The sequence below is a fragment of the Rhinatrema bivittatum genome, chromosome 7 (assembly GCF_901001135.1).
Source record: "Rhinatrema bivittatum chromosome 7, aRhiBiv1.1, whole genome shotgun sequence".
Lineage (NCBI taxonomy): Eukaryota > Metazoa > Chordata > Amphibia > Gymnophiona > Rhinatrematidae > Rhinatrema > Rhinatrema bivittatum.
In genome coordinates, this window is record NC_042621.1 from 295,735,552 (window position 1) to 295,750,174 (window position 14,623).

The 14,623-nt window shown below is 40.8% G+C and overlaps 1 protein-coding gene across 2 annotated transcripts in view; it reads right to left on the reverse strand.

Annotated features, from left to right (window-relative positions):
* Window positions 1-14,623, reverse strand: part of CCDC186 (coiled-coil domain containing 186) — a 174,847-nt gene that overhangs the window by 24,035 nt on the left and 136,189 nt on the right. For both annotated transcript variants that reach the window (XM_029610454.1, XM_029610455.1), the window contains exon 14: window positions 5,525-5,605. In XM_029610454.1, the coding sequence (XP_029466314.1) occupies window positions 5,525-5,605 (81 nt within the window). The remainder of the gene's footprint in view (window positions 1-5,524; window positions 5,606-14,623) is intronic.

Below are 14,623 nucleotides of genomic sequence, written 5' to 3' on the forward strand. Positions count from 1 at the left end.
ACCGGGAATGACTGGTTTCAGGTATGTAATAAATCCAAAGATTAGATTAAGGATATCATGTCTGTCTCCAGTTATAAAGCTGGGATTTCAGAGTAAAATACTGAAGAGCCAGATGTGCCGTCTCCCTATAATACTGTATTGTTAGCTTCACATTTAAAGAAACGTGACTGATACTAACAGGGGGATTTATACTCGTTTACAAGCAAAGCTGCCATCCTTCTATAGAATGGCATTGACAAATAGAGTAGGATTACTGTCTGAGAAAGATTCCATAGATCAAAGCTCCCGAGCTGTTGCATGGATGGCAATTATAACCCAACATTGTATGCATTCTTCTCACAGGGCTTCTCTTACAAGAGTTTGGGCTCCGGACCTGAATGACACGAGCCCAGATGGGGAGGCTGGAAAACAAGGGTGGTGCTGGTGGAAGGATGCAGAAGCAGATAAGCACGATTATTCACCCACTCTGATAGTGTCTGAAGTTTAGGGATGGGGTTGAGGAGAGAAGGGGCATGTTGCATCAAGGGGCATAGGTAAGGCTGGCTGGGTGGTTCGACCCCCATAGGGAGCAGCTGTCCCCAGGATGAGAAATATTACAATTTGCAAGTGGTGGGGCACAAGCAGCACAGTCAAGGATGCCCAGAAAATGGACATTTCCAGAGATCTGGATGGCAGGTATCTCCCCACCAGTTGCTGGGTAGGCTGGAAGGCCAGACAGTGTGGTTGTAGACATCATCCCCAGAATGCCCCCAGAGAGACTGCGTGCTGAGAGGCAAATAGCTAAACAAAGTAATACAATGAAGCACTACAATAAGAGATAGGCAATGTTGGCTCAGTTACGGGTATAGTTTGCAAATGTGTTGCTAATTCTACCCTTAGCCAATTACCATCCAGGATTTTCACGCAACTGCAGCATTGCTCTATGCCTCGACAGCGGGGTGGGATGAGAAAAGGGGAATTGGATTCAGCCAACAACCAGCACTGGGCTTTGACTTTTACGATCCGGGGTACTGATATGCAGACATTAGGGAAAAAGCACAGGACTGCTTCTACGGCCAAGACCAAAAGCAAAGCAGGTTCAAGCAGCAGCACTGGATGAAGAATCAGGAAGGCTGCTCATTCTGTAAAAATGTTGCCAGCAGCAATTCTGTTGTGGGTTTGACAGTTGCTTGGTTTTTATTTTTAATATTACTACTGTTAATATAAGGCTTGGGGTAACCTGCATGGAGCAGCAGTTACTATTTATTTATTTTATTTATTTTTAGATTTTTATATACCGGTGTTCCTATATGAAATAAAGATCACATTGGTTTACATTGAAACAGAACATGAAACTTGCCAAAAGGCATTACATAGAATAAGGTTATGAAACTTGGAACAGTGTACATAAGTTCAAAATTTAACAATAACGTTGTAACATTGATGACCAAAAGATAAAGGAGAAAAAAAAAAAAAAAAAAAAAGACTTAAACAATTAAGTTGACAGGTCTTATTGAGCATAAAAATTATAACGTATAAGTGAGAAAGTCTCAAGTGTCCTGCAGCAAGAGATTAGATACCGAAGTAGGTAGTGGTATGGAAAATGGGGGTTTGTGAAGAAGATATGTTCTTGCTGGTTGGAGGGGAAAAAATGATGATCATGGTCCTGGAAAAGCTTGGCTAAAGAGCCAGGTTTTAAGTTTTTTTTTTGAATGAAGAGTGGCAGAACTCAAGCCGAATGTCTGGTGGGAGCGCATTCCATTGAATGGGGCCTGCTGTAGATATGGCACGTTTATGATGCGAGGATTTTGTTGAAGGTACATAGAGTGTGCCTTTATATGCTCCTCTGATGGGTCTAGAGGAGGAGTGAGGGCGTAGTTGGTTACATAATTGAAGAGGAGAGATATTGTGAATGGATTTATGAATTACGGTGAGTACTTTATATAGGATCCTTTGCTTTATAGGCAGCCAGTGGAGGAGCTTGAGAATGGGGGTGATGTGATCTCTTTTATTCGTATTGGTAAGGATTCTGGCTGCAGAGTTCTGTAGCATTTGGAGGGGTTTGATGGATGAATATGGAAGGCCAAAGAGAAGCGAATTGCAATAGTCGACTTTTGATAGAATAATGGCTTGTAGGACCATCCGAAAATCGTTGAAATAAAGAAGAGGCTTCAATTTTTTTAAGACTTGTAACTTATAAAAACAGTCTTTGGTGGTTGTGCTTATGAATTTTTTAAAATTGAGCTGATTGTCTTGCATGATACCTAGATCTCGTTACTACCATAAGAAGCTTGCTAGGTAGATTAGATGGACCACTTGGTCTTTTTCTGCCGTCACTACTATGTGCTCTTCAATAAGCTGTGGCCCTGCATATTTCACTATCTGCTTTTACACAAAATGGCATTTGTGGTCATTTCAGCAATGCAAAGGGAGCAAGAAGGGGTGCCCCAGTTATAATCAGAATTAATACTGGGAAGAGGGGACCAAAGTATTTTAAATGTGTGTAAGCAGTGGAATAATCTTCCATGCAGGAGCAAGTGTACATCTTTTTAATCAAAAGGCAAGATAAACACCAAAACTGTACACAGCACTCCAAATCAGGTCTCGCCAGGACTTCTACAGAGGCACTGCAGAGTCTCTGGCGGGACCTCATTTGGAGTGCCGTGTACAATTCTGGAGATTGTATCTTCAAAAAGGATGTAAACCTAAAAGGGTCAGCCTTCAATCGACATCATAAAACATGCATACCCTGGAGAAAGAGGAAAAATGATAAAAAAAAAAAAAAAAACTCCATTTACATACTTCCAAGGAAAAATGCACAGAAGGAAGGCCTCTTTCAACAAAAAGATGGCTCTGGAATGAGAGGTCATGTGATAGACTCAAGAGTAAAGCAAGGAAAGATTTCTTTACAGAAACAGCTTCCCTGTGCAGGAGGCAAGGACTATATCAGAAGTCAAGACAAAATAAAAGACAAACACAAAGCATCTCTGAGGGAGAGGAGTACAAAGCTGAGCAGGAGATGTGGACGGGCCACATGGCCTTTACCTGCCATCATGCTGTTTCAAGTGAATACTAGAAATCTAAAAATCAAGATCAACAGACAAATGGAACCTACAAACTACATTATACCGGCTAATCTTAAAATCTAGCTTGAAAAATACACAACTCAACTGCTTGTTGTATTCAGATGGATATACAATCCTCTAGCCCTGTGACGTACTCAAAATATTCTGAAAACAAACCTAATAGTTTCAAAAGCGAAGAGAAAAACCTGTTTCATGTGGTAAAGAAATGGAGGAGAGCATCAGAATAAACTGGTGCTATAAACAATTCATGTCGGACTAGCTCACCCATGTGGCTCATTACAAATGAGATATCAACAGCCACATCCCCAATAAACCAAATAAAATCATCATTTCCATCATGCAACTACCAAATGAATATCGATAAAATTGGTCTGTTCAAAGCTGCCACAACCTTTCTCAAGTAGACCCATCTAACAAGTAGACCCATTCCCTTAAATCACATTACTACCATGCAATGGGTGCACATCAAACGGATTTGGATTTTGGATTTAATTACTCATCTTTCCAAATCCGTGCTCAAGGCAACTTACATTCACTCAGGCACAGTGAGTAGTTCTTTGCACCAGAGGGCTTACAATCTAAGGGGTGAATTTTCAAAACGTTACACATATATGCGCGTTAAGTAGCAGTGCGCTTGTAATCCGTATTTTATATATATTGAAAGTACACGGGTATATTATGTTTCGTGTCTAGGGGCGTTCCAGGGCAGCCCAAAAGTTATGCGCTTAGGTTGCTATTTTAAGAGAGACTTGTGCATGGAAATTTGGCTACTTACATAATTTTACACCTGCTAATTATCTCATGTAAGTGTACAGTACTGGCTGGGTGGGAGGTCTGGGTAAACTGGGGGGAGTTCATGGTCAAGAACCAGGAGGGTCTCGATGACCTGGAGAAAGACTTAGCAAATTGGTGGAGTAACTGGTAAACTGGTTAATTTAATTTTCGTGTGCATGTTTTAAAGTATACCGACTTACGTGCATAAAGTGGACGCATTTTCGCATGTAAAATATAGGCGCCAATATTTTTAAAATAGGTAGGGAAAAGTATGTGCGTTCAATGCATAGAAATACTCGCTTTCAATGTGCTGCATGTATTCGTGCGTATGTCACGGGGTAGAAATACGCATGGGTTTATAATACTATCGTAGATCTATGCATGGCCATATAATTGTGTATATGCCACCACACACACGGGCGAATTTTAAATCCGTCCGCGCATAAAATCCGGGTGTTACGTGCGTGGCTGGGCCTTGCACGCGCCACACGCATTTTAGAAGGGGCCCGGCCGCGCGCGCATCCCCCGTTACGCTCACAAGAGCCAGGCCTCGCTGGAGGAGGCTGGTACAGTGGCCATTTGCCACTCTGCCGGCGTGCTCAACTTACTTCAGGTTGGGCCCTGAAGTAAGTTGTGAAATAAAAACAAAACAAGGAGAAAGGTAGGAATTAGGGGTTGGGGAGGAGAGGGGAAGGAAGGTTAGGGTAGGGAACTGGGGAAGGCCGGGATGCGTTGCCACATGAAAGTAGCAAAAATCTACCCCACCTTGCGCGCACAGATAACAAAATCCGGCGCGTAGTTTCAAGCAGAAACCTTCTCTAGCGCTATCAAATTTCCATCTGACATAACCTATTCCTTTCCGCTTTTCTCCAGCATCGTGGGGACTGATGTTCAGGACTCAGGATGGCGAGCCAGATGGACCGCAAGCTCTGTTATGGAACAGAAAACACACATTACTCTACTGGATGCTCTGCCAAATAAGAAATCCATTTTCTTTTTGGCTCAGTACTCAGAAATACTGACGAGTAAACCTCTTCCTGCCACACCTGTTGGCTGGCCAAAGAATAGCATCAATAGGTTTCATGCCGTGCTCTTGAGTGCAGAACTTCACTGCTGTACATGGAAGAGATGGGAGTGAATCGTCAAAAACTGGGGAGATTGTGCCCGGTGGCCCCGTCATTACAGCCAGAAAGGAGGAGGAACAGGAAAATGAAAGGCTAGATGTGTGTCCTCACTTTCTAGCACCAGCATTCCCACTTTCAACTCACCGAGTCACTTCAAGAGTAAATCCCAGGTTCAGGGACATATTCACGTTATATACTTTGAACCATAAACGTTGCAGATCAACTTTAAGTCTCTGTCACTCCACACTTGGGGCCAGATTCATCAGACACAGAACGGGAGAAAAGTCTCACTGGATCAGACCCTTCGGGTCTTCAGAATCTCACACGGCTCAAGCCTTGAGCCGAAAACTATGGTTCTACAAGCTAAAGTCCTTGAGCAGAAGGGGCAGGACCTTCATCGTGTTTGTAGCAAGAGCCAGTGATGGAGGGAGAAGAAATCTGCCTTGTAACTTTGGTTATGTTTGATTAGCTGCTCATTACACTATAAATTATTTCTGCAAAAACTAATCACAAGGGCATGCCGCTTAGCTCCTAAACGCAAGTTGTGACACACGGTTTTACCTGATGAGCTGGAACGGCTTCCCATACTGCTCACTTCTCTGTCATAGCTGCCGTTTTCCATCTGATCCAACTTCTTTCGAGCTATGGAAAACAGACATGAAAAGATGGGCATTAATAAGGAAAAGAAACATCCAAGCAAAATGCAATTCAAAATTCAAAATTCAATAAATAAATAACCTTACATGGATTGCCATAAAAAAAACAAAAGTAGCCTTTTGTCGCGCCATCAATTTTCTTTTCAACTTTTACCTAGTGCGTCTTGTGAGTAGTTTGCTGCTGCTCACAGTACTGAGCTTCTCCCTGCATGGTCTCAGGCTCTGCCGTCAGCTGCAGCTCCAGTTGGGCATCCCCTCCATCCCCACTCACCCCAATTTGGAGCTTTCCCTCAGCAATATGCGTTTCAAGAGAGCCATTAGTCACCAGGTAACCAACAGCTCCCCCAGACAAGGAGTAGTTAGAAATGTAAACAGACTTTTGGCATCTTAATTTGGGAGGGACAGTCCAGACCAGTGCAACACTTGATAGAAAAAGAAGAGATAGCAAGACAAAATTCTTCTATCGCACGCACAGCTGAGTCTATGCAAGTGGGAATCATTGCAGCCTGAATTACCATTCTTCTAAACAGTGATGACCATTTGTTGATTTTGCAATATTTCGTGAAGCTCTGAAAAGCTTCCTTCTCCAGCTCTACAGTCACATTTAAAAAAAGGGCCTGCGAGGTCTTGAAACCTCATTTACAACAACATCTTTTTCATGTCTTCTTTCAAAGAAGGTACCATAACTTATAGAGACTTCATTCTTCTCCAGCACCAACGATCTGCTAGAACTTTACACTGATGGCATGATTACAACACTAAGTTGCTTTTCATACTTTGACAACCTATACTTAAGCTTTCTCGGAATGAAGCAGCTATCGCTGATGTGGGAGAATGAACTTTTATGCAAGACATTAACCACTTACAGGCTCTTTCACAAGATTTTAAAATATAGCTATCAGGAGACAGATGGTTAAGATGTCAGACTTCTTTTGTGTGCAACAGAAAAACTAAAAATGATTCTGGTTTTCTGAGTTTGTAAACAACATTTCAAAGCTCTTTAAAAATCTCACAAATTAATTTTTTTTACATCTTTAGGATTTTGTGGGTTTGACCGTAATATCGGGAAAACTATTTCTTGATTAATCTAAAAAGAAGAGTTTACTTTAGGGATGAAGGCAGAACTATTCTCCAGAACTACAGGAGACATTGAAAAATGCTTGCAGTAGCTCAAATTCCTCTAGTCAAAAAGTCACAAAAACACGACTTAAATTAGAAATTGTAAACTTAGAAAGAACAGTGTAAAAGGATAATTCTAAGTAGAAATAGGAAGCGATACTTTTGGTCTCTAATTTTGCCACCTTTAGGAAACAGTCAGTTATCCCTCAGAGCTTGTGACCTCATTTTCAGTATTTTCTCGAATTTTGAATATGTGGACTCAGTACTATAGCTAAGGCACAAGTGAAATGTCATAGGACTTCGTCTTATCTGTCCTTGGCACAACGTTGCTGTAAAGTGTGATATGCTTTATTTGCAGACAGTTCTCTTGACATGAGTAACTTTCATACACTACTCTCATTTTGATCACCCCCTTCCTTACTCTTACCACCACCCTCTGTGCTAAGGAGGCCTCCCCACGTTTAACTCTCAGCTCGACCACCTGCAGGAAGTTGCCTCTTCTCCTTTTTTTTGCTGTTAGTTGGGAAATGGATCAGAGTCATCCTGCTGATCTTGGTAGGCAACCTGCCACCTTTTTCCTAGTATAACTAGAGAACATATCAAAAGTAGTGCTGCTCTGTCCAAGTCAGCTGTGTCAGCTTCCACCATGTGAATTTCACTACCTAATCCAAGACCAGGCCTGTCATTTCTCTATCCTACGCCCCTTGGCTGCCCCACCTTTAGCACCTTTCTTTCTATCATTATTTCAGTTTCAAAGCCATCAAAGTTCAGGTATTTTGGATTTCGATACAATAACAGATTGCGAGAGAATGTCTTCTACTAAAAAGGTACAGAAAACAATTTGACAATTAACAGTTTTAAAAGTTGTGGAACCCATGGTCTGCTTGGCCAGTAAGGGGTTATTAGAAATGTGCCCCACTGAATGAAATCTGATCGTCTGTAAGAAAAAAAATCTAAAGACACACCAGAGAAGGAACTGAGCACTGAGGAAACTTAAAGGTGGTCTAAATTCTCTGATTGAGCAAGTATGTCCACAGCTGCTGATTTCTTCTCTTGTCTGTTGTAATATTTTGTAGCAATCGGATCCAAAAATTGTTTTCAGTTCCCATTCTCCTGCTCGTACAGCAAACTTGCTGAGCCAATTTATTTGCTTGTTCATGCTTCCCGTTAAAAGACTACCATACTTAATAACTGTGCTCTGCTCGTGTCAAAAGGTTTGTGCTCTGTTATCACTGATGTATTTTTTCTGCTTCCTTCTTTGTTCCTATATGAAACAACAACAAAACTGAGCATTACACCTGGACAGATGAAAAGATAAAGCCCAAAATGTTAAAGCACTGAATACTACTTTCATTTCAATAAATTCAGGTGAAGTGATCTCCACTGGACCGTTGATGCCGAGTAAACTTATCCGTCAAGAATGTTCTCCAACATCTCTAGCCTGCAGCTCCTGTAAAGTACATCCACCGAGCACAAAGTTGACTGATTCTTGATTCTAAATTTTTTTTCTTAACTTGCATCATTGGAAAGACCTCTTTACTTCTGAAGTTAACTTCATGTAAAATAAAGTCTGTTATAGATACTAATCATGTTCTTTTAAGCCAGTTCCATAGAGTTTTGAAATGAAAGTTTACCTGACATACCATGAGGCTTAAGACATGCATGAAATAACTTTGCTGTCCAGATATTCGCAGTAGTATTGATCTGTCCATCATACTCTTAGTAATTTGTTCTGTCCTAATCAAAATAGGACAACTTGATGGATGAGATGTTGAGAAAGGAAGCTGTTCAACCAATTTATAATCCAATCTTACGTTTCTAGGGAAGTTTACAGATATTCCTTCCCTGCGGAAAAAGCTATTGTGCAAGCCTAATTCACAGCAAGAACTATTACAAACAAATGAACTCCCGACTGCCTCAGAATTCTCTTGGCTGAAAGGAAATACAATCAAGACAAGTTCCTTGTCTTGATTGTATTTCCTTTCAGCCAAGTTTTTGATGATCTTTGTCAAGGAAAGCTTCCAGAAGGGGTGACAACGTTTGTAAGGAACAGCCAAAAGATGAGCTTCAGAAAAAAAAAATCTGATCTTTTATCCATAAACCTCTTTCAACTGCAACCTCCCATTACATAGCTGACCGTGCTACAGTTTCATAAGCTGACTCAACAGCTGAAATGTTTAGGTTTACGACTGGAGAAAAAAGCAGTGCTAGAAAATGGATAAATCTCCCAGTCCTTGATCTAGCTTTTGAAGACACGTAGGCACATGATGTGGCTGAATGAAGAATGACAGTGCGGACTTACTAAGCTTTTCTCCCCCTCCAGAGATGCATCTACTCAACATTAAATAGAATCTTTTAAAGAGGAAGACTCAATGGGAACAAGAAAATGTCTGGATGGTTTGGAAACCACAGTGCCTTTACAATTCCCCTCTCGGTTTTTTGTTTTAATGAGTAATTGTTTTAGAAAGTTAAAAACAGTTTATATAGCCAGGATGAGATGACTCAACCATTTCTCCCTCTGCTGGGTGGATTAAAGTTGGCACCTATGTTTTGCTGAATATTTAGGAATAGGTCTAAAAAAATGTCATTTTTACTTTGGTATGAAGAGTTAATGTTACTTCAAATTATTTTGCAAGAAAATGGATATGAAAAAAAAAAAAAGACACAGTCTTCCAGTTTGATTGCTTTCTATTCCCTTGTCTGATGAAGTTTTTTTATGAAGCCTTTGATTGCTATGTTATTTTATGTATGTTTTTATCTGATTTCATGGATTTGGTTATTTTATGTTTATATTACGTATGCGATCGAATGTAAACAGTTTTGATCAATTTTTAATTGAAAAGACTGTATATAAACAATTTTAAATAAATAAATACATCTGACGTTTTATGTGCAATGGATTCCCCTGAAGATAAACAGATTTTAGGCTGTTTTTCAGCAAGTTTGGCAACTGATTCTTTTAGAAGAAGAAAAGAAAAATTAAGGTCTTTTGCTAAATGTATTAGGTATAAAACTATAGTACTGGCAGCAGGAGATGTCTTGATTTTTGATGAGACAGTCCAGCAGTATTTTATAACATGCCTTTCCACTTCAGTATTCAAAGCGTGAGACAGTTTTTAAAATAAAATACGACTTACACAAAGATAGCATGATAAATAAACATAGTAAAATACAATAAAATAGAAAAGCAATTTTGTCATAGCAGCAAATCAATACATGTAACTACATGATAAATAAGTTAGTATAAAATACAAGTTAAAAACCAGCTCAATTATGTAAAACAGACCCAGTAAAATTAAAATAAATGAAATTCAATTGACAAATAAAACTGATAATAAAAATATTAAATCCAGTACTAATCCATAAGATAAGAATCAATTGGTGAAATAAAATCTAGCCCATAAGCTTGGCAAAAGGCTGTGCGGTTACATAACCTCTGAATTGTAAATAATTCGATTCAGGTTGGATTTCTTTAGGAAAGGAGTTCCAAGGAGAAGGGATGAAACAAAATATGCTCTCCTCTAGCTCTCAGTCAATGGAGGGATGGATGGCAAGTAATTCCTCATGAACAGATCTTAGTGCAGGGCATGGCCTCTCTCTCTAAAAAGCAGTTCCCTGTTGGTTTGTGACTGTCCGGGTTGTGTGTTTCAGGGCTGCTGTGGGGCGTGTGCTCCAGGCACAGAGAACGTACTCACTGCTGATGACAGAGTTATATGCCTGGAGCGCATGGACACATCGGCTGTGGGGCTGGGGGTGGAGGGGAGGGAGATCCCAAGGAGTTGGAGTTAGGGAAGGGGAAATGACCCAAGCGAGCCCCACAGTCTGGCAGAAAAAAGAGGAATGAACCATGTGGGGATATTCAGAGCTAGGGATGGAGGGGAGCCCAGAGGAGCAAGAAAGCAATGCGGCATGGGACGGTTTCATCAGGCCCTGGGAGTTCTGAACTTTTGGGCTTTACACTAGTATATTCTATCAACCGGTCCTTAATGTAAATAAGCTCCTGACCATGTAATGCTCTGATTAGAGCTTTAAATCTTATCCTACAAAAACACTGTTCACCAATGTAGTTCCCTCAACACTGGGGCCAGGAGATCCCAATATCTACCCCTGAAAGTAACCACAGGTCACTGTTTTGGACCAATTGTCAGCTTCTATGATAAGAGAATATTGCCATAGTCTAGTCTTGGTATGAACCAAGCTTGTAGAAGAATAGCTAACTTTGCATGATCTATTTAATGTTTGGGTACTTTCATCTTGGATTGGCCACTGTTGGAAACAGGAAGCTGGGCTTGATGGACCCTCTGTCTGACCCAGTATGGTAATTTCTTATGAAAAGCACATAAAGACCTCAATTGGAAGCATTCTTGAAAGTATTAGTAATATTTTCTTCCATACACAATTGTGAATCAAGAATAATCCCCAAACCATGGACATGATGCTTTAGAAAAAGAGTGATGCCATCTAAATGCAACATTGGGTTTAAATCAGAGATAGATTGCTTACCCACATAGAGAACCCTCAGTTCTGGTCAGATTAAGCAGTCATTTATTCATTATCAACTACATCTAAATATTTTCAAGGAAATGATTTAAAATACAGCTTTTGGGGAAACTGACCCTACTAACATGTAAAGTTGAGCATCGTCCATGTAAATGTAAAAATGCAACAGAAAATGTTTCATTAGATCAGCCCTACCTTCTGAAACTCTCTACTACACAACTTATGAAAAACCAAAGATACACCAGTACTCAAAAAAAGCTAAAAGCATTCCTGTTCAGAAAAGCATTTGACTGCTAATCCCCTTTCCACCCCTTCCACTAACAATTTCTGTGTATTTATCTCTCACAGGCTGAAAGTGACTGTGTGTTAATGCCCATAAGTCCTGTTTTACTGTAACTTGTTTTTATTGTACATGTATCTTTTGTTCTCTGCCCAGAACGAATGGAGGGCGTGGGTTATAAATTCTTTTAAATAAATGAATTAAAGGAAGTGAGAGTATAAAGCCTTGATTACCTCTATAGGCGATATAATCAGGGTTTAGAGGAAAATTCTTCCAAAACCTCACTGTTGCATTCTGCTCTCCAAATGATGCAAACCTACTAAAGGCAGTTCCCCGCAAAAACCCGAGGTGACCTATTAAAATACCATAATGCATGGCGGAGGTTTCTCAATCCAGTCCTTGGGACACACCTAGCCAGGCAGGTTTTCAGGAGAGCCCCTGGATTAAACTATTGCTCTGCTACAACAATCAGCATATCCTAGCATAAAGCTGCCATGTCAACGATGGCGCTTATGCCACAATGTATATAAATGAATATTTAGCAGATATCTGCATAAGGAAAAATGATTTCGCCTTTTTATACGCACAATTAATATTTCAGTTGAAAGTTACGTGATTCACTAAATGCAAAAATGCCAACTGCCACAAAGATCTCTACTTTAAGCTAACTGTAAGGAACATTTTGCAGCATGTTTGTAGTTTTATGAGTCATTCCAATAGATCCCATTCAGCAAAGTGCATTTGTTGCATCTTATTTTAAGCTGAGAATGACCTTTTTTTGACGTAAAATGCCAGGAATGAGTATAAAGCTTCCGGTTTTTGTTTCATCCTCAACAGAACTGAAAAACAAATATCCAGTTTGACAGAAATTTGCCATATATTGGATGAAAGTTAACAGTCATAAAGACCTTTCAGGAGCAGATCTGAGAAAATGTACTGGTCTAATTAGGCCAAAATAGATTTTGATGCTGTGCACACCCCTCCCCCCGTCTGCCCCAATCTTCTGATGTACGGTGCACACTGCATTCGGTCCTGAAGTCATCTGCTGACAATGTGTAGGCGTCCTACAAGTAGATGGCATGGGAGAGCAGGGCTGTACACTAAAAGACCTTTTTCCTCCACCCTAGTGACCGGAGCCCTCCTCCACTTAAGCACCAGGAACGTTTTAAGCCTCTGTGAGGGCCTGGGTAAACCTCACTAGGATGGGCCCCTCCCCACTCCTCACCATCTAAACCCTTTGTGCAATTTAGGAACCATGGACTCAGCTGATCCCTGTTAAGACCTAAATAAGATAAGATGGCAGCATGTTAGCTTTCTTATTCTGGAACCACAAAAACTCTCAAAAAATAATTAGGAGGAGGTAATAGCCGTATAGAATAATTACACTAGCAGAAAGGGCTAAAGTACCCAAGGTTTACATCAAGATAGATTCACCGTGAGTCACGATTTGTTTTGTATCATTTGATAGACCTCGTGCATGGGCATGAATGTCAATGCTGTTAGCATGAACCTTTTAGACACAGACCTCAGCGGCATTTTTCCCCGACCTGCCGGTAATGCGTTTGAAGCTATCAAACATTAGTACCGCATTGTTAAGTGTCTTTTGAAACTGATTAAATATTTCCCTTGCTTTGCAATTAATTTTTACAATGTTCACAGATATATTGGGCCCCTTGAAGAAGGCAGATGCCGAAACACGGTCCGTGTCTAAAAGGTTCATGCTAACAGCATTGACATTTATGCCCATGTACGAGGTCTATCAAATGATACAAAACAAATCGTGACTCACGGTGATTATCTTGTTTGTAAACTTTAGGTACTTTAGCCCTTTCTGCTAGTGTAATGGTTATCTTATTTTACCATCGCTTCTTTTTTTTACCATTTTATTTTTTCTTTAATTCTTTTTTTTGGGGGGGGGAGGGGGAATCAAGCTGGACTTTGGCCCTGGGCAAAGTGCTCCATTATAGCCCCTATGGATAAGAGAGCCCTGATAAGCACTCACTGTCCCTGCAGGCACTTGCAATCTCCCTCCCTTCATTTCCCCTGCAACTTGGGGAACATAAGAACATAAGAACAGGCCATACTGGGTCAGAACAAGGGTCCATCAAGCCCAGCATCCTGTTTCCAACAGAGGCCAATCCAGGCCATAAGAACCTGGCAAGTACCCAAACACTAAGTCTATTCCATGTAACCATTGCTAATGGCAGTGGCTATTCTCTAAGTGAACTTAATAGCAGGTAATGGACTTCTCCTCCAAGATAGCAGGTGAACAAAGATGATGATGTCAGTTTTCATCTTAAGACTGTATACAAGTTACAGATTTAACATTTTCTGTCTGAAAAAGAGCCATAATCATTAGGCATCTGGTTTTTTTCTGTCCCCTTTTTGCCTCCGCGTGGTCGCTGCTGCTCCCACCTCCCTCAGATGACCATGCCCAGGCAAGCTCTGGGGACCCGCTCATTAGCCTAAGGACTGACGAGACCTCTCCTCTGACTTTGCATGATTTGTTCTAAATCTGCTGGTTGTTTCAATGCCTATGGCCTTGTTTTAACAGAATTTGAAAGGATAAAAGACCTGTTTCTGCTCAGTCATATCCTCTGAGGCATCTCTTTTCCCATACTGAAGAGTCCTAACCTGTTACACCTGTCCTCAAAGGAGAGCAGTTCCAGCCCCTTCATCATTCTCGGTAACCTTTCAAGTTTCACGAGATCCTTTTTGAGATGGGGGTGACCAGAACTGCATGCGATACTCAGGTGCAGTCGCACCATGGGGCGATACAGAGGCATTATGACATTTTCTGTTTTAATTTCCATTCCTCTCCAAATAATTCCTTTTCTGACCAGAGCCACACACTGAGTTGAGGATTTCAAAGTATTGCCCACAAGGACTCCAAAGGACTCCTTTTCCTGGGTGGTGACTCCCAGTACAGAACCCAGCATCGTGTACCCGTAGTTGGGATTATTATTCTTTATGAGCATCACTTTTCTACATTAAATTTCATCTGCCATTCAGATGCCGTCTCCCGAATCAGTGATCAAGGGCTTTCCCTCCCCAAAGCTGGAGAACTGGGGTGACCAACTCCAGTCCTCAAGAAGCACAAACAGG